General features: G+C 38.9%; 1 protein-coding gene across 3 annotated transcripts in view; it reads right to left on the bottom strand.

The window, feature by feature from the left end:
• Positions 1–27,782, bottom strand: part of BORA (BORA aurora kinase A activator) — a 39,669-nt gene extending 11,887 nt beyond the window's left edge. The window contains exons 1-7 of one of the 3 annotated variants that reach the window (XM_043992778.1): positions 27,633–27,782; positions 26,537–26,707; positions 23,579–23,685; positions 15,528–15,573; positions 12,718–12,799; positions 2,046–2,111; positions 217–273 (exon numbers count right to left, since the gene is read on the bottom strand). In XM_043992778.1, the coding sequence (XP_043848713.1) occupies positions 217–273; positions 2,046–2,111; positions 12,718–12,799; positions 15,528–15,573; positions 23,579–23,685; positions 26,537–26,692 (514 nt within the window). In that variant the 5' untranslated portion in view covers positions 26,693–26,707; positions 27,633–27,782. Of the gene's footprint in view, positions 1–216; positions 274–2,045; positions 2,112–12,717; positions 12,800–15,527; positions 15,574–22,711; positions 22,772–23,578; positions 23,686–26,536; positions 26,708–27,632 lie in introns of those variants that run through there. The other 2 variants (XM_043992776.1, XM_043992777.1) reach the window with 2 other exon arrangements.
• Between the last annotated feature and the right edge of the window lie 50 nt (positions 27,783–27,832).

Raw genomic sequence — 27,832 nt, 5'->3', positions numbered from 1 at the left:
TCTCAGGTACACCATTAGTAATTAAAATTATGGGTTTCTTGCTGTGGCAGTATGTAAAGCTTACTGTGCCACAGGCTATTCAGGTGATTTTAGAGAAAGTAGAAATTTCAGGAAGACCTGTTCCCTCTGAAAGGAGGTATTTAAACACAATAGTCTCTGATCTATAAAAGAACAAACAACAGCTAAAATGAAGATCTAAATAAATATAATACTTACCCAACAGTTTTTCTAAATTAAAATCCACAGGGAGAGACAACAATGTCTGACAAGCAACTGCAAAGGATAAATAAATAAATAACAATCAGAAGAGTAGGTCACGTAGCCATGCTCACAAGCCCAGTAGTTCTCCTCAGCAGGGGTTTTCCAAAGCGAAGTTAGCACAAGCGTTACCTCCGGGAAGCACTATTTGCTGTACAGAGTTCCACAATTCCAACAGCAGGGTTCTAGACTTCCCTGCAGTTTTCCAAGGTTCAGTGGTGTGCCACTGCTCACTACAGGAAAGAACTGCTTGGTGTCCTGAGGGTACCTAGCTAGCAGGGGATCCCAAACAATTCCTTTCATTTTGAATTAAAATTTGGTTCTGATATCTCAGAAGGCTGTTAAATTGGCTAATGTTGAATCCATGCCCTTTATCCAGGCCTTTCACTTTCTAGCTTCACGTCTGATTAAAAAGGGTGGAAAATGGAGATTGGAGAGTTCCTCCTAGATCCTCAGCTATTTAAGGATAGTGCCCAGAGGAATTCTCATCATTTTCTAGCAGACTATCTTCCTGATCTTCATCATTTCAGAAACTCATCATTCTTCAAAATGAGATCAGCTCGGATCCTTATACCTCCTCAGATCATTTTCTACCCCAGCTGCTTTATTTCATTTTGCCCTGTACCTGGCGGTCTCTTCCCATTCGCTTTTCAGCTTCTTGTTATGTTACGTGAACTCTTTGAGGGTAAGGGCTGTCTTAGGCCTCCCTTTGTGTCCCCAGTGTTCAGCACACTGCCCAGCACATAGTAAGCACTTGATAAATGTTGCCTCTGACTTTGAGATCATCCCCTGGTCTGCCTGCCATGAACTTCACAGCCTTTCTAGTCTTTCTGGGAGTTTCTATTATTTACAAATGAGACAAAATTTGTAAAGTATTTAGCGTGCTGCCTGGCATGTAGTAGGTGTTATATCAATATTATCATCATCGTCATCATCATTTTTGTTTTTATTACTATTGTATAATTACTTCCCTTTCCTTTGTGTGTTGATTCCTACATAGTAAAGTAAGCAGAAATGCAAAAATCAGAGGTCAATTTGCAAATTCAGAAGTATATTCTGGTTTTGCCTGTTTTTCTTGCAATGCTACTAGACTGCACTCAAAGGCAATTTATTTTTGGAACAAAATGGAATATTCTTTGCAGGACAACACTCATTTTGATGTATAAATTCTATCATTTTGGTTTAAAGCAGTATCATTACTTTATACATGTAATTCCTTTTTAATTCCACATGGTATGGACCTTGTTTACCAGATTTGACTTCGAATAATTATTTGGTATTTTAAAAGTAAAAAATAAAATATTAACCACCATTAAGAAGATTCAAACAATTGTGCTTCAGGTTCTTAAGGCATTAATTCCAAAAATATTTTAAGCAATGTTAACATACCTAGAATAAACATATATTCTTCCAAAGTGACCACTTTGAATAGGATAACATTTATTTGGGTGTATAATTTCTTTTCTTTCTTTCTTTTTTTTTGTGAGGCAATTGGGGTTTAGTGACTTGCCCAGGGTCACACAGCTAGTAAGTGTTAAGTGTCTGAGGCCGGATTTGAACTCAGGTACTCCTGACTCCAGGGCCAGTGCTCTATCCACTGCGCCATCTAGCTGCCCCGGCTGTATAATTTCTACTTAAGAAGAGTCATATTACTAAATAGTTATAGTTTGTTTATAGTAAATTAGAAGGTACTTTAAAATTTACATAGGCATCAAAATGCATGGATTTTAATAATAAATGTACCATTACTTTAAAAGTGTTTTTATTTAGATTATAGTTATGCATACCACTGTTTTTTCCAGAAGGTAGGGTCAGTTCTCTTCCAATTGGAGATACGTTGTTTATGTCTATACCTATAAAAAATTTAAAATTGAAAGTACTCAGTTTAACATTGTAAGTTTTGGGGCTTGGTCTTTCTAAAGGAAGTGAGAAGCCAAGTGTACTTTCTACTAGATGACATTTGTAAAAAAAAGTAAGCAAAAAATAATATATAAAAGTATACATTTCAGCAAATTTTGATACTACTACTACTTCTCTAGCCCATATATTAAATATGAACCATAAGATAGTTATAAAAATTACCATACTGGAAAAGACATACCATCTATCTAGTTCAGACAGATTATTGACCAAAGGAGTTTTTGAGGATGGCATGGTAGTTCTCTATAATATCAATTTCAAAATATTTAGGATGCCATACAATACTTAGCTTCTCTTGTGACTTTATCATAATTTACTGAAACCGATATTTCCCAAGCTAATCTGGCCATGAAATACTTTGGAGAATGAACTATACTAAGGGAACATATAAATATTGGCCTAGAAGGCCTATAATATTCCCTGGGTCTAGAAATGTGAAGCAAAACAGAACACAAGCTAACTTCCATTTTTTAAAAAATGACAACTCCATTTTTGTACAAAATTACAGGGTTATCCAAAAAAAAAATCTCAGTGCAATTTTAATTTACTAAAGTTGTATTTTAATAATTTTGGAAGGGAAGTATCATTAGAATTGAAATTTTCTCAAAGAACCACTGTATACATAATGTAGGACTCTAGATAACAGTTTAGGAAATACTGATCTAATATATAGGATTGTGAAGGTATAATCTAGAAACAAAAGACATTAGCTGTTTGAGAATAGAAAGGCAGATGAGGGGACAAATAACTCATTAAGAAGATTGTGAATAAAAAACCAATCTAGAATCCTGGACCACAAGTTAAGAGAAAGTAATGATATACTATTATCAGGAATGGACTACACCTAATAAATGCCAGCAAAAATGTTTCTCTGGAGACACTGAAAGATATAAGCTGAAAATGGTGAAAAGTTAAAACTTTCCAAATACACTATAAAAAAGACAATAAGTAGAGACCAGTAATTCAGAGGAGAAAACATTTAAAAGTAGAATAGTAAGAAAACTCATGGACTCAGATACCTATATACAAATATGCATAGCACAGGTATCAAACAAGGTGAAATAGATATCTTAATTCCAAGGGGTAAATCATACCATGTAAGTATCAGAGAAGTTTGTCATTGTTGTCAGTTGTTTGTTGTCATTTGTCCTTCATTCTTGAAGAGGATCATGACATTAGGTAGGTGATGTCATGACTTGTAGTGAATTGGATTTAAGTGGGGCAGGGCTATGCAAAGCCACCAGCCTCATTCTCTCCTGGGGAGCCATCTGGGTCCAGTGGCAAGATATACATTAGGACAACTGGAGATGGCCCCTGATTCAGTGGGAGACCTTGGCCTTTTAAGCTAAGGCCTTTTACAGGTCTCAGTTTGCCTGAGGCAACACCATTCCAGTGATTAAGACTAGGTAAGAAAGGAGGCAAAGAGAGGTCCTTTTGCCTAGTGAAAAAGAAAATAAATTGATAAAGCAAAGGAGAACATTCATTCTCCCCTGGCCAGTCCTGACCACAAATAGAGGAGGAGGCAGGAAGGCAAAGCCCCTACCACTGCTCGACCTACTGAGCGAAGACCTCCCCCATCCTACAAAACTGCTCTGCCTGTGGGGCAGCTAGCTGGCACAGTGGATAGAGCACCGGCCCTGGAATCAGGAGTACCCGAGTTCAAATCCGGCCTCAAACACTTAACACCTTAACACTTAGTAGCTGTGTGACCCTGGGCAAGTCACTTAACCCCAACTGCCTCACTAAAAAACAAAACAAAACAAAAAAAACTGCTCTGCCGGGTGGGCAGAATACTCCTTGCTATACCCCAAGGAAATATGCTGGAGCCCACTGAGACAAAGATCATTCTCAAACCCCTAAAGCTAGCACGCTCCCATTTGTTATTCTCCTCATACTTGTGTCAAGTAGTCTGCCTAGTTAACTACTAGCCCTATCAGCCCCAGCTTTCACAACTTTACTCCTTCCACTGACACCAGTATTTTGCAAATTCTTATTCCCCGCTCCAACTCTGACACCTGGAAGGAATTCCTGTTCAGTATTTCCCTTTATTTTCTACTTCTTCCTTTCATTCCTTCCATCTACTCAGAAGCCTAATAACAGTAACAACCCCTGGCCATCCTTCCCTTCAATGACTATACCTTCCATTACACCCCAGCCTCCTCTGGTAATGGAAGGAGTATCAAAATATTCCTTCTTTTTGATTGCCACTTCCTGACTCTCTCTACTCAGCAACCTCTTCTTCTTTAAAGTTCATTCTATCAAAATTTATCAATCAATATAGATCAAGGTAGTTGTTGAATACCAGCCAAGAAGTCATTTACCTTTCTCGACTTCTGTCCCTGGCTGTCTTCCTCTCTTCCCAAACTCCTCTGCCCTTACACTAGGAAACTTCAACCTTCATAATGATGCTCCCTTAAACAGTCAAACCTTCTAGTTCCTATGATCTCCTCAAATCCTATGACCTACTCTTCCATTCCACTTTAGTCACACATAAGGATAGTCAAACCCTGAATCTCACTATTACCCCAAAGTGTCCTACTTCTAGGTTCATGAACTAACATTCACCTAATCATAACTCCCTATCATACCCACATGGCTCCAAAGGAGAGAATGAGGCTGACATTTGCTTTGCATCCTAAGCATCTTAAGACTTTCCCATCTGACTTGTAGCAAATGTGTTGCTCCCCCATTATAATGTGAGCTCCTTGAGATTGTCTTGCTTTCCTATTTGTATCCCCAGCACTCAACAATGCCTTGCTCATAGTAAATGCTTAATAAATGTTTTAGTCATTCATAGAAATATTAAAGGAACGGGAGAAGTTTAGTTTAAAGAAGACTTGGAAGAATATGATCACAATCTTCAAGAGAAAGGTACACTTATTATTTTGCTTTAATAAATCAACATTTATTAAGTGCCAACTATATGCCAACCATTATGTGAGGTACTGAGAATTCAGATATAAAAATGAGTATCATTGTAGATTACATTCTACTGAGGAAAGATAATACGTTTGAAAAAAAGTAAATTTTTGTTCCTGCCATTGTTCAGTTGTGTCTGACACTGTGTGACCCCATTTGGAGTTTTCTTGGCAAAGATATTGGAGTAGTCTGCCATTTCCTTCTCCCATTCATTTTTCAGATGAGGAAACTGAGCCAAACAGGGTTAGGTCACTTACCCAGGGCCAAACAGCTTGTTAGTGTCTTAGGCCAAATTTGAACTCATGAAGATGGAGTTCTAGCTGCCCAGAAAAGTAAATACCAAATCACAAAATCTTATGATTCAAAGGAACAATGGGGGGGGGGGGGGGTGAGTGGCACAGGAAGAGGACAGATATTTGATACATGGCTAAAGAGCCTCTGCTTAAAGAATTTGAATGAGGGGGAACCTACCACCTCTCAGGGCAATCCATTTTGCTTTTAGACAGCTTTAATTGTTAGAAAGGTTGTTTTTTTCTCTCTGACATCAAGCCTCTATGTATCTTTTTGCAACTTCAACCCATTCTTCCACTTCTGCCCTCTCAAGCCAATGAGAACAAGTCAAATTCCTCTTCCACATAATAACCCTTCACATATTTGAAGGCAGTTTTCATGTCTTTCTTCAGTATAAGTTGCCACTTCACACTAATGACTCATATTGAACCTACAGTAACCAAAATCCCCTTGTTCAACTGTTGAATGACCTACAAGTGCCTCATTTTGTCCCAGTATTGAATCTAAACTAACAGGGTACAGGCCTCAGTTAGACCCAGCCTAGAACAAGGGGATTTTGGTTACTGTAGGTTCAATATGAGTCATTAGTGTGAAGTGGCACAAAGATATGCATTGAGGACATCCTGAATTAGTTCATGTCATCAGTCTGTGAAGTGGCAACTTATACTGAAGAAAGACATGAAAACTGCCTTCAAATATTAAGCCATTATTGACATCAGGCCAACCATTTAGTCACTTCCCAATCCATCTAGCTGTATTACTGTCTTGTACATATAAGAGTAAGTGAGACATTTATAAATATACATACATATAAAATATATTTTTCCCTTAAGAAAAGGATTGGGGGGGGCGGCTAGGTGGCGCAGTGGATAGAGCACCAGCCCTGGAGTCAGGAGTACCTGAGTTCAAATCCGGCCTCAGACACTTAACACTTACTAGCTGTGTGACCCTGGGCAAGTCACTTAACCCCAACTGTCTCACTAAAAAAAAAAAAGAATAGGATGGGGGGGGGGGGGGAGCCAGAGCCAAGATGGCAGAGGAAAGACATTAAACACACAGAGCTCCCGATAGAATCATCCCAAAAATAGCAAAAAAAGAACCCTTGGGGCAGAAAAACACACAAAAATACAGGCTGAGAGTTTTCTCCAGCTATAGATAGATTTCAGGGGGGCGTGCTGGGCCACAAATAAAGCCTAACCCTGAAATCGGGCCGACACACCAGACACCTGCCAGAGGAATTTGCCCCAGTGCCTCTGAATTGGCTGCAGCACCAGTGTCTTCGGGAACTCAGCAGGGGGTCGGGTTGAACGGCTGGGGGGGGGGGGTGTGTGGACTAGGGGGAAGGATTCGACTGTCCCACCCCAGCAGGGAACCAGGAAGAAATCCTGAGCAGTGGGAGGGCCAGGTGGGGGAGGGGAGCAGGGGAGCAGACTCATCGAAGCTAAAAACCACACTACAGAAAGCTTTGCGGGTTGGTTGTTTAGCAAGTAGGCTTGAGGTTATCTCCAGACCAGACAACAGGCCAGGTGAAATTAAAACCTGCCCCTCCTCAAAACAAAACACCTGGGACCCTCTGAAGCTGGGAACAGGAGCAGCACAGATAAGAAGCCGTCTCTCCCCCCCCTCCCCCCCCAACGGAGAGTTTAAAATCAAAGCAAGGCCAGGCAGGCTGAGAAGAAGCCCAATCATCCCCCCCCCCCCCCCATGCTATAGCTGGAACAATGTGTCCTGGAAGCAGCACCACACTTTAAGAAGGAGTTAAAAGCCAAGAAATAATAAGCCAGTATGAGTAGGCAGAGAAAGCAGAAGACCATCAAAAACTTCTTTGGGGGTAAGGTAGACCACAACACAACCTCGGAAGAAGAAGATAATAACAGGGTCAAAGCTCCAACATCCAAAGCTTCCAAGAAAAATATGAACTGGTCTCAGGCCATGGAAGCTCTCAAAAGGGACTTTGAAGAGAAAATAGGAGAAATAGAAAGAAGAAGAAGATGTAGAGAAAGGGAGGAAAGAATGGAAAAAGAAATGAGAGCGATGCAGGAGAGTCATGAGAAAAAACTCAACAGTTTGAAAAGCCAAATGGAAGCTAGTGACCTTATGAGAAACCAAGACACAGTAAAGCAAATCCAACTGAATGAAAAAATAGAGGGCAATGTGAAAGATTTCCTTTGAAAAACAGCTGAACTGGAAAATAAATCTAGGAGAGATAATTTGAAAATCATTGGACTACCTGAAAACCATGACCAAAACAAGAGCTTAGACACCATCCTCCAAGAGATTGTCAGGGAAAATTGCCCTGATATTCTAGAAGCAGAAGGTAAAATAGAAATTGAAAGAATACACTGATCACCTCCTGAAAGAGATCCCAAAAGGAAACCTCCAAAAATATTATAGCCAAATTCCAGAACTCCCAGGTCAAGGAGAAAATACTGCAAGCAGCTAGAAAAAAGGAATTCAAATACTGTGGAACTCCAATAAGGATAAAGCAAGATCTAGCAGCTTCTACATTAAAGGTCCAGAGGGCATGGAATATGATATTTCAGAGGGCAAAGGAACTGGGACTACAGCCAAAAATTAGGTATCCAGCAAAACTGAGTATAAACTTTCAGAAGAAAAAATGGGATTTCAATGAGAAAGAGGTCATTCAGGCATTTGTGATGCAAAGACTTGAGCTGAATAGAAAATTTGACTTTCAAATACAAGACCCTGGAGAAGCATAAAAAGGTAAACAGGAAGATCAAACTGTTTACATTCCTAAGATAATACTTCAAACTCATAAGAACTGTCTCAGTAAGGAATTCACAGAAGACACAGGTCTGAACTGAATACGAAGGGATGATATCTGAAAAGCATTTATGTTTTGTTCTTTGTGGGGCAGACAGGGTGGGGTGTCTTATGTCTGGGGCTGGATTTAGGCTTGGGGCCTCCTGGGTCCAGGGCTGGTGCATTGTCCACTGTGCCACCTAACTAACCCATGATGACATCTTTAAAATAGGGTTGAGGTATAGGAGGAATAGACTGGGGGAGGGAGAAGGGGAGAGATGGTCTGGGGAGAGGTAGGTAGTTCACATGAAGGAAACAAGAAAAAAGCTTTATGGATGTCGAAATATTTTATTAACTTGCCTAATTTGGGGACTAATCTGGGGACTGACTTATCTGGGGACTTTTGACTGACTTTTAACTGGTGCTAGGATGCTTCTGCTTTTAGGCTTTGCAGCATCCTGCATCAGAGGCTTCTGCTGACCTGATTTTAAAGACTGGTCAACATCTTTTTCTAACTTCAGGTCATTTTTAGCAGAGGGAGCTCTGGAATCCCTCTTAATACATGGCTCACTATGGGTACAATTCTTCCTCTCTCTCCAGAGTTGTATAAGAAAATACCATGTTATAATATTAGTAATGGAGAAAAAAAAATTACAATTGCTAGAGCTATTATTACTTTACCAAAATATGGCTCAAAATTGGTCAAAATGTTCCTAGTAATATTAACCATGGGTTCAATGGATAAAACAGACATTATGAGGTCCCAGAACAACCCAATGAAAAAAGGTAAGAGACAAAACAAATATTCAATCATGGTTCAGTATAAATCCTAAGGCTTTTCTCTGCTAAAGGCTTTCAAAAAAAATTAAGGGAAGCAGTTGGGTGGAAAAAAAAATTTCTTTTTATATAAAAAAAATTTCCTAGTGGCCCTTAAAAAAAAAAAAATTACCAGGTTAGTAAGTTAGAAACGCCTACCTGGCTTGCCATTAAATAATGTAAAAAAAATTTTAATTATTAATAATCTAATCTAATTTGAAAAAAGATATATAATTGGACTTGTGAAAAATTATAACTATATGAAAAATTATAACTTTAGAAAAATTATAATTGGGCCATAAGTCCCATCTGGGTCGCCATTCAAATGTGGAAATATTTTAAATGGCTAGCCTAACTTGGGGGGGACTAATCTGACTGGGGTACTTAATTTGGGACTTTTGACTAACTGGCTATCTGACTGCTATTAATTTAATATGGGCCATTTATAAAGTTCCACCACACTGCTCCACTCCCAAAATTGATAAGCTAAAAATTAAGAAGCCTCTTAACTAAATAATCAAAGCAGAGTTTATTTATGAGATACAATTTAAAATTAAGAAAACAGGGAAATAAAATGTACAACCTGACTGCATTCCGGTGTTTCTTTCCACCAGCCTGGAACTTTTTTAATACAATAAGGGCCTTAGCTGCCTCTTGCCTTAGGGTATGTTCCACTTTCACTACTCAGGTCCTTGATTCTAACTCCAAGCCCCTTTCACTTTGTCTATCCCCCTGCTTCTAACTTTCCTCTCCTTACTGTTCTCTTAATCTTCCGCTTTCTCCAATCTGTACCCTGTGCTGACAGCTTCTGTGCTCTCCACTGCCTCCTGTTCTGTCTGTCTGCTCCGTCAGTCTTGTCCTTCAGCCTCCTTTACGGCCCCTCTCCTCCGTTCTTTTAATCTTGTCAGCCTCCTTTAATCTTGTCCGCAGGCCTCCTATCTTGTCCTTCCGCCCCCCTGAGTCTAATTCCCAGGTCTATCTATATTTTCCTTTTCTCCACTCAAATCTCGGGGCTTTTTTTGTGCCCCCACAGACCAAGCCAATCTGCCAGCCCGAGCTGGGGCTGGGGGGACACTCAAGCATCACGTGCCTTAGCACAGGCTATGCCAGAGCCTGGTCTGGACAAGCCCAGGATCTCTGGGATAGATCTGCTCAGGTGTGAGGGAGCTGGGGGCTTTTTCCCCCCAGCTGTCTGACCTGGGGTCACATACAGGCCATGGGACTTTTTGGCTCAGCTGAAGTAGAGGTGGAGTGGCACCAGCACCTCCCACACAGAAGAGACCCTGGGGGCCTAAGGCTTTCTAATCTCAGCCCAAAGGTAGGGTCCCAAAATCGAAATAAATTTCCACATGGAGGACAGTAGAAGAGGGGGAAGGAGTTGGGGAGTGAGGGAACCTTAATATCATCAGAATCTCAAAGAAGGACTAACATACACACTCAAGTAGGTATAGTAATATATTTTTGCCCTGAGGGAGGGGAGGGAGATAAGGGGGAGGGAGAAGAGGGTAAGGAGGGAAGGACAGATTGGGGGAGAGAGCAGTAAAAAGCAAAACACTTTCAAGGAGGATGAAAATATTCTGCATTACTGCACCAGTATGACATACTGAATTGCTTGATCTCATAGGGAGGGTTGAGGAGGGAGGGAGGAAGAAAAATTCAGAACACAGAATTAGCTCAGGGACCCTGATCTCATTGGAGTGGGCTCATGGAGGGAATAGCTTTCGTACCCAATTGGGAGGAGCAATCTATTTAACCCTGCAGGAAAGCAGGAGGGGAGGAGGATAAGGAAGGAAGGGTGAAAAAAAGGGAGTGCAGAGTGGGGGAGAGGATAGTCAGAAGTAAAACACTTTTGAGGAAGAATAGGTAAAAAAGAAGATAGAGTAAATGTCATGGGAAGGGAGTGGGATGGAGGGAAATAGTTATGATGATTGATTATAATGGCAAAATGTATGGTACCTACTTTGCTGGGCTATTGTGAAGAAAATTCTGTCAAGCTTAAGGTACTATATACAGGTTATGATGAACAGGATACTATCAGAAAAACCTGGAAAGACCTACATGAACTGAAGCAGAGTGAAATGTACTGTATACAAAATAATAGCAATAGTGTAAGATGATCTGCTGGGAAGCATGTGGTTATTTTCAGCAAGGAAATAATCCAATATAACCCTGAAGGACTTATGAAGATTGTAGCCCATCTGCAGAGTAAGAACTGATAGTATCTGAAAACAGATGGAAACACATTAAAACATTTTTTTTCTTTTTCTCTATGACAATTCCTTAATCTGAAGTTTTGGGGTTTTTTGACTGTTTTCTCTCACAACTAGCTAATATGGGAATTTTTCCATGACTACTCATGTATAACTTATTTTGAATTGCTTGAGTTCTTGTGGGTGGAGGGTGGGAATGGAGGGGGGAAGAGAAGTTGGAACACAAATGATACTAAAATTTGTTTTTACGGGCAGCTAGGTGGCGCAGTGGATAAAGCATCGGCCCTGGATTCAGGAGTACCTGAGTTCAAATCCGGCCTCAGACATTTCACACTTACTAGCTGTGTGACCCTGGGCAAGTCACTTAACCCCCATTGCCCCACAAAAAAAAATAAATAAAATTTGTTTTTATATATATTTGGGGGTTTTTGTTGGTTTTTTTTTTTTTGGTGTGAGGCAATTGGGGTTAAGTAACTTTCCCAGGGTCACACAGCTAGTAAGTGTTAAGTGTCTAAGGCCGGATTTGAACTCAGGTCCTCCTGAATCCAGGGCCGGGGCTCTATCCACTGCGCCACCTAGCTGCCCCTTTACATATATTTTGGAAAATAAAATTCTATTCAAAGCAAAAAAAAAAAAAAAAAAAGGAATAGGATGTGACACTTTAGCAAATGTTTTGCTAAATTTGATCCAAATATATTTTTTGACACAGAATATATATGAAATAAATACAAAGCAATTGAGAAAGGAGATACTATTGAAATAGAAATCAGAAAAGAACTTTTGAAGGCAATAAGACTTGAGCTGAGCCCTGAAGGAAGCCAGAGGTTCCAAGAGGGAGGTGAGAAGGGAGAACATTCTAAGGATGAGGGATCGATAGCCCATGTAAAAGCACAAAGAGGGAGATATGATGTTGTATAAGGACAACACCTAGGAGGCCAGTTCAGCTAGAGCAGGATGGAGAGTAATGAGAAAATATAGGCCCTGAAAGGTAGGTTAGAGCTAGATTGTGATGGCCTTTAAATTTCCACAAGAAGTGCTTCCATTTTATCCTCAAGGCAAGAGAAAAACATCAGAACTTCTTAAACAACAGAGTGATGTGGCCAAAGTTTTGTTTTAGGAAAACCAATTTGGGAGCTATGTGCAGGATAGATTAGAAAGGGGAAAGACTTGAGAATGTGTCAGACCAGTCAGGAATCTTCTACAATGGTCCAGGCGAGAGGTGAGGAAGGTGCCTAGGTACACATATAGCAGACAAACATCCAAACATCCAACATTTCAGGAAGAGTTATATAAGCTAAAACCTTTAAAAGTCTGGTAAAACTTAATATTTAACGGTCAAATTCTGAAAAAAGTTCTACGTAGGTGCTCTATGGAAGAGAAGACAAATATAACCTCCACAAGAACTGTGCTTTGCACTATATTATGAAGCAAAAATGTTCACGGTCATATATTTAATCATTGCCAAATCCAAATGTGGAAAACATATTCTATAAAAAGTTTTAAATAGTAATTTTCTTAATATTTTCAAAAGAAGACTCACATTTACTAGACTGACATTGTGAAAGTTGTTTTCCTTCATGCTCAGTCCAAGGAGAGGGTACAATGACGCCTTTGGTGAAAAACTGGAAAAAATGAAAGACTTTTTTAGACACCAATTCTTCACAAAATGTAATTTTATGCATTGACCACCATCTAACAATTTACAAATTTCTTTTCTGTATGTAAACTTACATGAATATCAATACGTATTGATCAATTAGAATAAACACCTAAACTGCTAAAAAAAGAGATGAAACTGAAAAAAGTACATTTCAAATGAATTGCTTTAATGTTAATGATTAATAAATTCATCTGATTTTAAAACTAGTCTATTATCTTAAAGAAGCCATCCATATTGTAAATAAATAAATAAATATGCATGTATGGGTACTCTCAACCAGAAGCTAATACCAATAAAATTGATATAAACACATCCCTATGGGTAAAGTGCTAATTACAAACATAAAAAGGAACTAAGGATTCATTAAAAAGTGTATAGTGCCTGGCATGTAGTAAGCACTTAATAAATGCTTTAGGTATCTATATTTCTATCTAAAAACTTACTTGATAAAACATATGTGATCCTGATGCAAATCAGGTCTTTTCAAATAAAATCAACAGGAAGTATGATTATCTATTCTTATTTGATTAAGAAAACATATAACAAAATACACATAGGTAAGAGTTGAGAAAAAAAGGCAGGAAGTTTCATTTTCTACTTTATAACTGAAACAAAACCAGGCCATGGCAGTTGTTTTCAGGATAATTCAAGAGATTTAATGGAACTTTCAACTCGGATATTTAATTCTAATCTTTAGCCTATCTTCATTTCTCCAGGTTTTACCTTCCAAGTTTCCACTATAAAATAAGGTAAGCTATCATGGAATTTCAGAAAGAAGAAATACGTACATTATAGCCAAAAATATTTTTGACAGATTCTTTTTAGTAAATAATTAAAAAGAACTATTTTAAGAATAACATTTCTTCTCTCAAATTATTGATTACTAACATGTATGTAAAGGTTTCTAAAATGCATTTTTTTTTTTTTGGCAGGGCAATGGGGGTTAAGTGACTTGCCCAGGGTCACACGGCTAGTAAGTTTCAAGTGTCTGAGGCTGGATTTGAACTCAGGTACTTCTGAATCCAGGGCCGGTGCTTTATCCACTGAGCCACCTAGCTGCCCCTAATGCATTTTTTTTAAGTGAGGCAATTGGGGTTAAGTGACTTGCCCAGGGTCACACAGCTAGTATGTGTTAAGTGTCTGAGGCCGGATTTGAACTCAGGTACTCCTGACTCCAGGGCCGGTGCTCTATCCACTGAGCCACCTAGCTGCCCCTAAACTGCATATTTTTATAACAAGAATTACACATAACTGATATATATTAAAAAACGAAGGGTAGATATTTCTGGGTCACAAGGTTTAGATATGAAAGAACTAGATAAAGGAGGCAGATGATACTACTTGGTAAATAACGTGAGTTACACTTGAGAGTATTATGAGACTTTTTAAAAACAAGTTTTATCTGGAAAACAAAGGACAGTATCTGCTTAAGTGTAAGGAGAAGAGGACATCAGAATATCTGTTTTCTGATCATTCTACAACCTAAGATTTTAGCAGCCAACTGGAAAAAATTATGGGAAACAAGCACATTGATAAACAATGGCTTCAAATTTTAAAAATGTGTGCATGCATACATCAATGAGCATGTGTATATGAGGGTGTATGTATTTGTACAGCACCTTTTTAAAAGGAAAAGAGTAACAAAGAATATTGGATCTTATGCATAAAGATTCTCTAAAACACCAGAAAGATTAAAACACATGAGGACCTGGGTGTCGGTAAACAAGGAACTAGCTAGAGGAGGAAAAGGAATGAAAATTGGATTTTGTATTTATAGGAAACTAAAGATGTAATTGTCAAAAATGTTTTTGATTTCTATAGTGGTAAAAAAAAATTGCCAATATTTATAATATATAGATCCACTTTGTAATGTAAAAACCTTTGAAGGTATTCAAAGGAGGAAAAAAGTACCATCCCTTACCATCAAGATTTTCATCAGCTCAAAATATGCAATATATTTAATTTAATATAAACTCCTCCTCAAAAGGGCAATCTGTGCCCATCAATACTATGGAGGCATCAGGAAGTTTCAAACACACACACACACACACACACACACACGAACAAAATGATAAATAATTTTCAATGTATTGAATGGAAATTCTTTTAGAAGCAGTTATAGTAACTTGGGCCCTTGAAAACCTTTAAGGTTTTTATATTTTAGAGAAGCCTTTTAAAAGTTCAGAATGTAAAATATTCTGAATAAAATAATGGCTAATAATAATAATGAGTGTAATGCAGTGCTTTCCTCTTTAGTACATTTAAGCCAAATCTTTGGGAAATACTGTTTTATTGGTTATATTTTCATACTTATGACATCTAAATCACAAGAAACTGCCATAAGTACTGAGCAGGTTTATACTTCCTGTGTTTTTTTTTTTTCTTGAAGAAACTCAGATCAAGAAAAAAAGGGTCAGTCAAAATTTATACAGAATTCTTCCAGAAAAAAGGTGATGATTTGATTATGAGGTAACTTTAGAATTCTAAGAAAAGAATCTTTCTAGTGAGAGAGGGGACCCTTTGGGGAATGTGTATTACAAAAGGGAAATGAAAGTAGAAAAAAAGGGAAAGACAAAAGAAAAAATGACAGAGCTAGTAGTTAAATTGCATGTTTCCCTGATGTACTATTATAGATACATTAACAGAGAACAAGTTTATTCAGCTTGATGTTCAAAAACAATTTTAGTTACCTCTTCAATCGCTTTTTGTCTTTTGTCTTCCACATCTTTATCTATTCTATATAAGGCAAAGAAAAAAATAACCATGCCATTACTTCATCTAGTTGGAGATTTTTTTAAAAAATCCTATCAAGGTAGTAATTTTATTGAATGCAAAGATGCTAAATTTTAGATTTATTTGACCAAAAATCACTAATGTAATGACGCTAATGTATATACTTTGAAATATTAGTGTCTTACTGTTCAGTGTTTGCCTCCTTTTCATTAAAATATAGGAATAGAACAATTTCCTCTCAAAAGAGGCTTTTTATTTATGCAATGATTTTTAATCTTACCATATTAATAGATTCATGTGAACAGACTTTCTTCAATGCTAACAACTCAAACGCTAACAATTTGAACAATTAGAAACTAAAATAACTATCTAAATTGCTCCTTCATTTTTCAGTATATAAATTCCAATAACTTATTTAATATGATCAATTGTACTGTATTTCTTACAACTTCAAAACATCAAGCTAAAATGTACAATGATGAGAACCTAGGTAGAAAATGTCAAGTTTGCCCCCTATTAATTCCTTCTTCACCATCAATATAATGCTACATAAAAATAACAACAAATAGCTCCTAAAAACAAACACAGCAATGTTTAAACATGTCCCAATGTATGGGGCAGCTGACTTTTAAGACACACAGAAGAACTATAATAAAATATATTAAGCTCCCAGTATATATAGAGCACTTTAAGCACTGAGGGAAAAAAAAGAGATTCCTACTCTCAAGGGCCATGACATCTAGTAAGCAGAAAAGATATTAACACAGATAACTATGACATGATAATGAAACAGTACAAGGCTGGTGACAATAAGACTAGAAAGGAAAAGATGGACACAAAAGATGTTATGGAATTGCGAAGAGCTGATAATTAACTGGATACAAGAGATCAGATTATAAGGCAGTGTCAAAATGAGTAATACGGATGACCAAGTATATAATATTTAAGACCAATAAATGAATAAGTGGTGCTACTGACCACCCTGAGGTCAAAAGAAACAGGTTTAGGAGCTTGAGATGCGGAGTCTACTGCCACAAAATGCTACACCTAATATGTGTGAGGCACTATGAGAGGTGCTGCAAAATACGAAGATAAAAACTAGACAGTCCCTCCATCAAGAAGCTTACAAATAGCATGTGGGAGAAACAACACACACACACAGAAAACGGAATCCAAAATATATAGAAAGCTCTTTGAATCGGAGGCCAAAGAAGGCATTCTAGATATAGAGGCCATTTTGAACAAGATGCAAAAAGATGAGAGATGGAATGCAGTATACAGGGAATACCAAGCAAGGCAGTTTGACTGGAACATAGAATACATAAAGGAGAGAACTGCTGTAGAAGTTACAGAAGTCCCCTAACAAGGCTCTCTGACTTCCTTCTAGGACTTTTGTGCCTTAGACCAACTTTGGCAAGTTCAGGTTTGCTCATTCTAAAAAAATAAAAAATAAGATAAAAATTAGCTACTGGATGTTGACATCAAGAATTGGATACTGGGGGCAGCAAGGTGGTGTAGTGGATAGAGCACCAGCCCTGGATTCAGGAGGACCTGAGTACAAATCCGACCTCAGACACTTAACACTTACTAGCTGTGTGACCCTGGGCAAGTCACTTAACCCCAATTGCCTCAACAAAAACAACAAAAAAAGAGTGAAAGTAACCAACAGCTTTTGTCTTTCCAACCTTAACCCAATCAGTTGGTACAGAAGATAGAACAGTTATTTACTGCTATCATAAACTCCTGTCTCAATGCTACTGTGAAGGGTTTTTAATAGTCTTCATATTTCTTGCAAATGCTTTCTTGCAAATGGTCTTCATATTTCTTGCACCCGTATTTGATACTTCTTACTTATTGTGCAGTTCTTCACTAACTTGGCTTTATCTATAGTTTCATCAACTTGCATCAATGAGTATCATGAAGTATAATCCATGTGGAGATATCCTGAAGCCAATAGGAAGAGCTCAGAAAGGAGGTCAGGAACAGAGACTGACAGAAGAGCTATTACCAAGAGTAACAAAGGATAGGTACAAAGAGAAGGAAAATTTTTGTGGTGATCTGCAGAGTGTAATGTTTATACTTCTGCCATGGGGAAGTGACCACTACTTATGCTTAATGTGCAAGACTGGAAAAAAAGATTTAGAAGCTCAACAAATGCCTCTCTATAGCCCATGTTATCAGGAAGAATGAAATATTCCCCATGAAAAGAAAAGTAGGAGGGTCTCAATGAAAAAACAAAGAGACTGAGGGGATTCATGGCTGGTATCAGAAGGATAAAAGGATGTGAGAGAAGAAAGAAAAAAGAGGAGCCCCTGAACACTTGGAGTTAAGTAACAGAAAGGAGGCTGTTCTGGAAGAGGGGTTAACTCAAAAATTTATAGGACAGAGAATCCAAGAAAGTAGCCAGCAATCAAACCCATGGTCTCAGATGTCTCACAAATGCACAAAGTACGTCTACTAAGATAAGACTAGAGATCATAAAAAAGAGTTAAAGTTGACTTCATAAATAAAAGTAAGACTGGAGGAGATGAAAGCAATAAATGGAGACTTCTTCACACTGAGTCTTCATTTAACTTTGGCTCTATTTCTTCTTCAGCTTGAGTCTTCCCTTTTTTGTTCCCTTTTCAGCTTCAGTGGGCCCTTCTCCTTCAGGGTCTTCTTAACTTCAGGTCCTCTCAAAATTCCACTTTTCAAATTCATTCTGGTTATGTTTTCAATGCCAAAGCACTAGAAAATCACCTTCACAATTTCTTCTCCTTTAGTTAAAAACAAAAAAAGCTCAGAATGAGCTGAGACTGTATAAGGAAAAGTTCTTGTTTGTCCTTTGTTTTTGAACAGGACCAATGACATCACAGGGTGATATCTGACTTGCATGTGAATTGCATTTAAGTGAGGCAGAGTTGCACAAAGCTGTCAACCTCATCTAGCTGTCCTAAGAAGTAGTCTCTCACTGGGTCTAGGGAAAGACTGAATCACTATTGTCAATTATATTCAAGAGGGGGCAGCTAGGTGGCACAGCGGATAGAGTACCAGCCCCAGAGTCAGGAGGACCTGAGTTCAAATCCGGCCTCAGACACTTAACAATTACTAGCTGTGTGACCCTGGGCAAGTCTCTTAACCCCAGTTGCCTCATCAAAAAAAAATATATATGTATATATATATATATTCAATAGAATTCTTGTTCTGGTACAAGTGGAACTAGATGATCTCTGAGGTCTCTTCCAAATCTGCAATTCTGAGGTCTGTGAGATTGTCAAAGAAGAAAGAAAACTAGGAACCCTTGAGAAACACCCATACTAAAGAGTCAAAAAAAAAAAAAAAAAGAAGTATGAAGAGCCACTGAGGAAAGGAGAGGATCTTTTAGCGTTACAAGAACCAGGAGAGTTATAGTACCATTAAAACCCAAGGAGAGGATGAATATGTAGTAGAAAAAGTAGTCAACAATGACAAAAACTACAGAGAATTCAATGTAGATGAAGATTCAAAAAAGGCCATTAGGTAGAATAATGAGGTCATCTTTGACTTCAGAGAGGGTAAGTTCAGTGGTTGCAACAAAACCACAATTATAATGGGTTAAAGAGACCATAGTTATAAAGTGTGATTCCTAGATACAGAAGCAAGTTTTCCCAAGAATCACAGCATCAGAGATTTACGGCTATGATCTTAGGGGTCATTTGGCTCAACCCCTCATTTTATAGGCAAGGAACCTGAAGGGGAGAGAGGTTAAATGACTTGCCCAGGGTCATACACCTACTAAGGGTCTGAAGCCAGAGTTGAGCTTTTCATGACTCCAAGGTCAACATTTTATCTAATATATCAAATATTTGCTTCCAGCAGCAAAGGGGAAGAGACAGGGCAAAAGTGTGAAGGATTAAGGAGACCTGAGCATATGTATAGGCAAATGGGAAAGAGGCAGTGGCCAAGGAAAGCCATGAGAAAGGAGGAATGACCAATGAAACAAAGTCCTTGGAGAAAGCCAAAAGCAATAGGATAAATTTTTCTGAGTTCATCCTTCTTGACCTTGGCTCTTTTGATCTTTTTCTCCAGGATTCTTCTCTTGAACCACAGCTCTCTCTTTGTTGTCTCCCTACCTTTCTGCTTTTTTGCCATTTCATCACTCATATAATGAATCCAAACTATGGATGCACCTTAAGGTGCCAGCCTTCCTTTTATATACTCCCTCACTTGGTGACTACATCAGCTCCAATATACTCCCATTTAATTATCATCTCTATGTAGATGACCCCCAGATCTATATATCCAGCCCATGTCTTTCCTCTAAGTTCCACTATCACATCACTAGTTGCCTACTGGACTCTTCAAACTAGATATTCCACAGATATCTCAAACTCAACAGGTGAAAAGTAAAATTCGTTATCTCCCCTTCTCCAAACCCACACTCCTACCAAACTTCCCATTTTCTGTCAATGGCACCATTATATCCTTAGTCATTTAGGTTAGCCATCTCTATGTCAATTACTCTCCCTCATCCCACAGAGCTAGTCAGTAGCCAAATCTTGTCATTTCTACCTCCACACAATCTCTTAAATCAAAGCCTTTCTCATTTCTAAACTAATGTACTGGCTACCCTCATCACCTCTCAACTGGACTACTGCAACGGACTCCTAATTGGTCTCCTTGCTTTAAATGTCTTCCTTCTCCAATCCATCTTGCACACAGATTGCCAAAGTGGTTTTACTTGAGTATAGGCCTTACCATGTCATTTTCCTACTCAAACTCCAGTGGCTCCCTCTTGCCTTTAGGAAGAAATTATAAATGTCTGTGTGGCTCAGAAAGTTCCTCACAAGCTGGCCCCAAAACACCTTTCCAGGCATAAGCATGCCTCTATTCTGGTTAGGAAGTATTTCCATCTTACTCTTGTAATACCATTTCCTTCAAAAGCAGCTCAAATATCACCTTCTATCAACCTTTCACAATCTCCCCCAATTGTTATTGTCCTCCCTCAAAAAACTTGGATTTTTCAACTTATGTACATGCGCGCATGCACGTGCGCGTGTGTGTGTGAGTGAGTGTGAGAGATATCTGATAGAATGTAAGATCTTGAGGATGGGAGTAGATTCATTTTTGTCTTTGTATCCCCCATGCCTAATATTGTGCATGGTAAGTATTTAATGTTTATTATTAATTGAAGCACACAGCTAGAGGTAAAACACAGTATCTTTACCTCTCACTAGAGATAGCACTCTAATGCCTTAATATGTAACCAAGTCATCTTTTGTACCCAGAGAGAATAGGTAATGATGGTGATTAAAATTGAAGGAGAGCCCTTCTCTCATTTATTCTGTAAATACATAACTTGGAGGGTGCAGTGTACCATCTAGCTTAGCAACCTGTTTTCCCTCATTCATTTTTTAATTATACAGTCTCAACATCTTTAATCAAGACCATGTCCTCTGGGGTAATCCTACCTTTCCAGTCTGCTTAGACTTTACTTTCCTCCTTATTCTGAGACCCAAATGTACCAGCATGCTTGCTATTCCATACACACAGGATGCTGGATCTCCTCTCTCCATGACTTTCACTAACCAAGCCCTACTCCTGGAATGCAATCCCACTTAATCTTGGCTTCTTGAAATCCATCATTTCCTTCAAAATGTAATACCAGCTTCTTCATGAAGTCTTTTCTGCCTCCCCCCACCCCTGGGCTAGTAAACTATTTCCCCAAACTACCTTATAGTTATTTTATCTCTATATACCTAGATGGGTAAACAACATCTATTCTGTTAAAATATAAGCGCCTGATGGGCAGGGACTCATTCAGCTTTTTCTTTGCATCCCCAACGCGTAGTATAAGGATTGGCACACAGTAAGCACCTAACAGGGCAGCTAAATGTGGCAATGGATCCAGTGTCAGGCTTGGAATCAGGAAGCCCTGAGTTCAAAAAAAATCTGACTTCAGGGGGAAGCTAGGTGGTGCAATGGATAGAGCACCGGCCCTGGATTCAGGAGTGTACCTGAGTTCAAATCCGGCCTCAGACACTTAACACTTAATAGCTGTGTGACCCTGGGCAAGTCACTTAACCCCAATTGCCTCACTAAAAAAAATAAAAATAAAAATAAAAATCTGACTTCAGACTGTGTAACCCTGAGAAAGTCACTTCACCCTGTTTGCCTCAGTTTCCTTGCCTGTAAAATGAGCTGGAGAAGCAAATTGCAAACCATTTCAGCATCTTCGTCAAGAAAACACCAAATGGGTTTACAAAGAGAAGAGCTGGATACAACAGACAAAGACTGAAACTTTGAACGATGACAAAAGCTTGCTGATTGATTTCATTCCACTTCTTGAACACAAGTTGCCATTGGGAACATGCTTCTATCTATTCACAACCACTAAGGAGTCTTTCCATTGCCCTTCAAATTGTTCATGATTATTTTCTTTCAAGTTCTTTGTGTTACTTGTTAACCAGTGCCACCAGCAGCCTAGTGGTATCAGAAAAGATGGGCTATTGGAGCTTCATGAAATTTGGCATTCTGAAAGCACTGCTTATATTCCAAATGCAAGTGAACACAGTCAGCACCTGTGAGTCTCTAACTGCAATGGCACAGAGAGAGTTCTCTAGCCAAAAAGGACAGTACCTACCACTGAACTAGGTGAATAAATTTCATGTGGCTGCTGCCACTCAATAATTATTGCATTTGATCTTCTACTCTGAACTTCTCTCACTGAGGTATTACTCTGAACTCTAATTCCATTCCAGCATAAGCCCTTCCTGGATACTATATGCTAGTTTTATACAGTACTCTGCACTATCTCCTTCTTAGATACTATTTTTTTTTTCCAGGGCAATGGGGGTTAAGTGACTTGCCTGGGGTCACACAGCTAGTATGTGTCAAGTGTCTGAGGCCGGACCCGAACCCAGGTACTCCTGAATCCAGGGCCAGTGCGCTATCCACTGCACCACCTAGCTGCCCCTCTTAGATACTATTTTGAAAGTAACTCTTCTTGAGTGTGGGACCTCATGTTTGGGAAAGCCAAAGCTACCCTTTCTCATCCATCTGGTCACTGGTCGTTCTCCAGCTTCTTCAAACTATGGCTCTATGTAATAGGTACAAAATAACTGATCAGTATGTATGTCTTAAGACTCAATCCACAGATGAAAAACTGACCTGTCTCCCTTACCCCATTCTTGGGCAAGACTAAACCCAGAAAAACTGGTTGCTTTCCATGACAAGGGTCAACCTTGAGGAAGGAGAGAAATGGTAGCTTATCACAGCACCAGAGACAAAGGCTATGTATAAAAAAAATCTACGTAAAATAGTTTATTTTAATATGGTATTTTAATATTTACAAAGTCCTTTCTTTATAACAATCCTGTGAAGTAGATAGTGCAAATATTATTATCACCATTTTAGAGATGAGGAAACTAAGACTTAATAGGACTTATCTGTGGTTACACAGCAAGCATCAGAGCCAAGATGAAAAAAAACACAGGTCTCCTGAGCCCATTCAGTATACTTTTCCCTATGTCACACTGTATTTATATGTAGATAAAGATTCCTATTTGGGGCAAATAGCTCTCCTCAGTCCAAAGTTTCTACATCCTAGTCTAAGTTCCTAAAATATTTGTTTCCTATTTCTCATTTTATGGGGAGCAGTCAAACCAATCCTCTGCTTCACTCATATTCTGAGAAATAAAATGTTTTCCTATTTACTCCTTAAAACCAGTAGTGGATACCTTAACTAGATGTGTGTAGAGTAAAGAATTCCAACACATCCTTCCTACAAATATAGGGGGGAAAAAAACCACCTGACTTATAAAAATCTGCAAGACTAAGTTTATCATCATAGGGGAAGGCTTCCAATTCAGAATTGCAACAATCTATACTCTCTGAAAGTGAATCATCCCTGTAATACATCTCTATCTGGCATGGTGAATCTGCAGAAATTACTCTACCTTACTGCCTTTATATCAATTTAAAGGCTTCACTTTCCACTACTTTTCAAGAGCAGGTTATTACATTTCAATGCAAGTATAGGAAAACTTACCCAGAATGACTTAAATATAAAGCTTGACGATGAATGTCTTCTGGGTCTATTTCCACAGGATTTATGACAGCAAGTTGATCAATAGACCATCTAAATTTCCCTGGAGTCTTAACAACAACAAAAAAAGAACATTTATGAATAAAACAGCGAGCTGTACAATGTTTACTATTCTATCACAAAACTAATAAAAGTCACCTTCAAGAAGACTGGGAGCAGCCAACATTTAACATAATATTCTTTAAAGCTAATGACACATTAAAATTAGGGTTTTTCTCTGGGGGATGGGGAAGAGCCAAAAGGGTGGGAATAGTAGGGTAAGATCTATGATTTGATTAGAACAGGGAAACTTGGTATGAAAACTCTCTCCAACATCCACAATGATAGTCTACCTTTCCAAAATTAGAAAAAAAATTACTAAAATTAAGAACAAAAGGTAATTTAATATGGACTAATTGATTAAATTTCTATTTTAGGGGCAGCTAGGTGGCACGGTGGATAAAGCACCGGCCTTGGATTCAGGAGGACCTGAGTTCAAATCCGGCCTCAGACACTTGACATTTACTAGCTGTATGACCCTAGGCAAGTCACTTAACCCCAATTGCCTCACCAAAAAAAAAAACTTTCTATTTTAAATAACCAAACATCCCATATCGATGACTTTGAGTAATATAATTAATGCCAGCTACTCAGTAAATATAGCACATCAACATATAGCAAGCATTGTTAAATGCCGGGAAAAAGACAGTTTCTGCCCTGAAGGAGTTCACAATCTAATGGGATTGTGGGAATATCAGGACTGACTTTTTTCCAACAAAGAAATATGCTAAGAGAAAACTGTCAATGTAATGAAAAGACCATTGGAATTGGGAGTCAGAAGACCTAGTTTCAATCCCTGCCATGTTACGTTAGTTATAGGCTGTTGTCCAACTGTTTTCAGTTGTTAGTCATGTCCTACTCTTCGCAACCCCATTTGGGGTTTTCTTTGCAAAGATACTGGAGAAGTTTGCCATTTCCTTCTCCAGTTCATTTTACAAGGGAGGAAACTGAGTCAAACAGGGTTACATAACCCAGGGTTACATAGCTAGGAAGTATCTGATGCTGGATCTGAATTCAGGTCTTCCTGACTTCAGGCCTGGCACTTTATCCACCTAGCTGCCTACATTAGTTATATAACTTTGAACAAATCCTCATCTGCAAAATGGACTTAAAAACACATCCAACAAAGAATTACAGGAAAGAAGAGGTACAAAGGATGTCAGTGAAATAGATTACAAGAAAGATGAGTAAAATCATGTGGCAAGAGACATAATGATAATTGTTATCAATAATAATGATCATTGTTATCAATAACTATTGTTATAAAAATAACAATGACTGCTATCAATAATAACTAACATTTTAATATTAAAATTTGTAAAGTACGTTATACAGATTACCAAATTAGAGCCTCAGGATGAGGTAATGTAGTAACCCCACTAAATCTTAGGACATTGACTAGCCCAGGAACACATACATAGCCATTAAATGCTATGGGGCAGTATTTAAACTTTCCTGAACTTTTCCTGAATCTGGGTCAAGTATTCCATCCCTTATACCATGCTGCCTCACTTAATCCCTAACATTTATACAGTGGTTTAGTTTGCAATGCAATTTACATAGATTATTTTATGTAACAATATCATGAGGCAAGAGGAAAATGAAACTGAGCAGAGGTTAAGTGACTTAACTATGGTCAAAAAGCTAACAAGTCGGGGCAGCTAGGTGGCGAAGTGGTTAGAGCACCGGCCCTGGAGTCAGGAGGACCTGAGTTCAAATCCAACCTCAGACACTTAACACTTACTAGCTGTAAGACCCCAGGCAAGTCACTTAACCCCAATTGCTTCACCAAAAAAAAAAAAAAAAGCTAAAAAGTGTTAGAGGCAGGTTTTGAACTTAGGTTTTCTAAACTCTGATTCTGACTTGCAACCCACAATATGTTGCTGTGAGCCATATATGAAAGAGAGCCTTTGTCTTTCAATGTATGGACCCCACCCTCAAGAGATGTAAAGATCCCATCACTTTGGATGGGACCCTCATTAAGAATTTACAGGACACCATCCAATCTTCTAAGATGAGGGCGCATAGAGGGGTTACAAGATAGATTTCTGAAAGGAATGCCTACAATGATGAAATCAGAAATCCACTGAATTATATGTTTCACGGGTCATCATGGACAAGTAATTCATTATTTAACGGCCAACTTCTTATTGATAAGTTTCTCTATAGTGGATCTTGAAAAGCATTGAAATAGTACTTTAAGGCTTTCTGCCTTAGTGCAACCTGCTAGAATTTATGCTGTTGGTATAATTATAAAGAATCTAGAGTTACCTCCATAGTAGGATGACATTAGGGAACTTTTCCAGAAATCCAACAAAAATTATAATTACAGTCTATTTTAATTAAATGCATTATGACCATAGAATCTGCGATATTAGGACTCTCTGATACAATCTGTCACATTAAAAGATGAACTCAGGGGAATTTCTCTTTTTTTATTAGGCCATCCACAAGGCTTTATTGAATACTACTTTGGCTAAAACTGAAGAAACCTAGGAAGCTTAAGTTCATATTTTTCACAAATTCCAACATGGGGAGGCAAAAAAGGAAACAGATGTGCAACAACTTTGGAAGAAGAAGACCTAAGTATTAATCTTAGGATTTGGCACTTAACTATACCTGTGACTGGAGGCCAGTCTAAGTTCAATGACCTCATCTGTAAAATGGAGATAATATGCTGCTGATGACACAAGGTTGCTGGGAGACAAGTGCTTGGAGCTGTAAATCACTATATGTTTTAGACGTGGCTATTATTATTGTTATTGATAAATATGTTCTCTAAGTGTCACACTGTTACCTGTAGTGAGGCAATTATTTTTATTTGAATGTATATTTTTATAAGTTATATGATTCAATTCTTACTGATGAGGCCTTTGTTGATTTAAAAACATTAGGACTGGAAACGATTTGTTCTTGTAGACTAGAATAATCACTGGGACTTTCAAAAGGATTTAGAACCGGGATCTTCCCTGGAGTTTCCGGTGTTATTTGCATCTTAGCTTCTTTGACATCTCCCATAGCACAGTGACAAAACTGAAAGAAAAACCATAGAATCATCAGTTTTCTGTTATTAAAATTTGACGACGGCATTCATGACAATCCTTTTTTAAAAAAGAAATGACTATAATGGTAAAAAAAAAAAAAGTAAAATAAAATGTGGCTTCCAAATAAAGAGGTTGGCCGAATGTCATGTGAAAAAAATCTGGAGTGGGGAAAAAAGTACCCTTTTCTTCCTCCCACTGAGGAACTTTGCCACATGCCTAATCAATTATCTTACACTTCTAAACAGCTTATCTTGATCGATAAGACTTCCCCCCATCCCCCCATACAGGCGGTCAATCAGTGAATATTTTATTCAAGAGCTACTAAGTGCCAAGCACCGTGCTAAGCCATGGGGGTACAAAGACATTAAAGAGTGCCTGCCCTGAAAGAGCTCACAGTCAAACGGGGGAAAAGACGTGCAATAACTCCGTACACAACCGGACATGCACAGGACAGACAACAGAAGGAAGGCAAGTCCAAGCACAACAGTACCAGGCTCGGCTCCCTCCCCACCACCACCCTCTTCTCTGTCCATTCCAACTCAGGTTCAACAGATCACTCCAAAACACTACGCGTGGTCAGGGCTCGGCCATTTACAGGCTCCCACCCTCCTACGTGGGCAGCTGGTCAAAGGCTTCCCCGGCAGGACACAAGATCACCTCCGTCCCAAGCCGGAGGGGGGATGGATGGATGAACGGATACCCAGGTGCGGCAAGGTGGAAAGCGCTTTCCTAGAGTTTCACAAAGGCGGCCTCGGCTTGCCGGAAAGAGGAAGTTCACAGGGACATGCCCCTTCTCCCCCCAGTTCTCCTAAGGCACACTCGGAGCGGGCGGACCGGCGAGCAAGGAGCCCTGGGAAAAGGCGATCTCGCTACGATTACGGGATTGAAGGGGGCGCCCCCTCCAAAACATGTACCTAGAAGCGGTGGATGAGAAGCCACGACCCTCACGGTGGGGATCGGCAGAGATCGAGAATCCAGGTGGCTCTCCCGGGGGTTCAGCAGCCGTAGCGGCAGCGGCAGGAGCAGCAGCTACTCTTTAACTCCCAGATTCCAAGATGCCTTGAGCCAACCAGGGCTCGGGGCTTCCGGGAGCTCAGCCAATCGCGTCGCCGAG

Source organism: Dromiciops gliroides, chromosome 3 (genome assembly GCF_019393635.1).
Source record: "Dromiciops gliroides isolate mDroGli1 chromosome 3, mDroGli1.pri, whole genome shotgun sequence".
Classification (NCBI taxonomy): Eukaryota; Metazoa; Chordata; class Mammalia; order Microbiotheria; family Microbiotheriidae; genus Dromiciops; species Dromiciops gliroides.
This window is presented reverse-complemented; position numbering and strand designations above follow the sequence as displayed.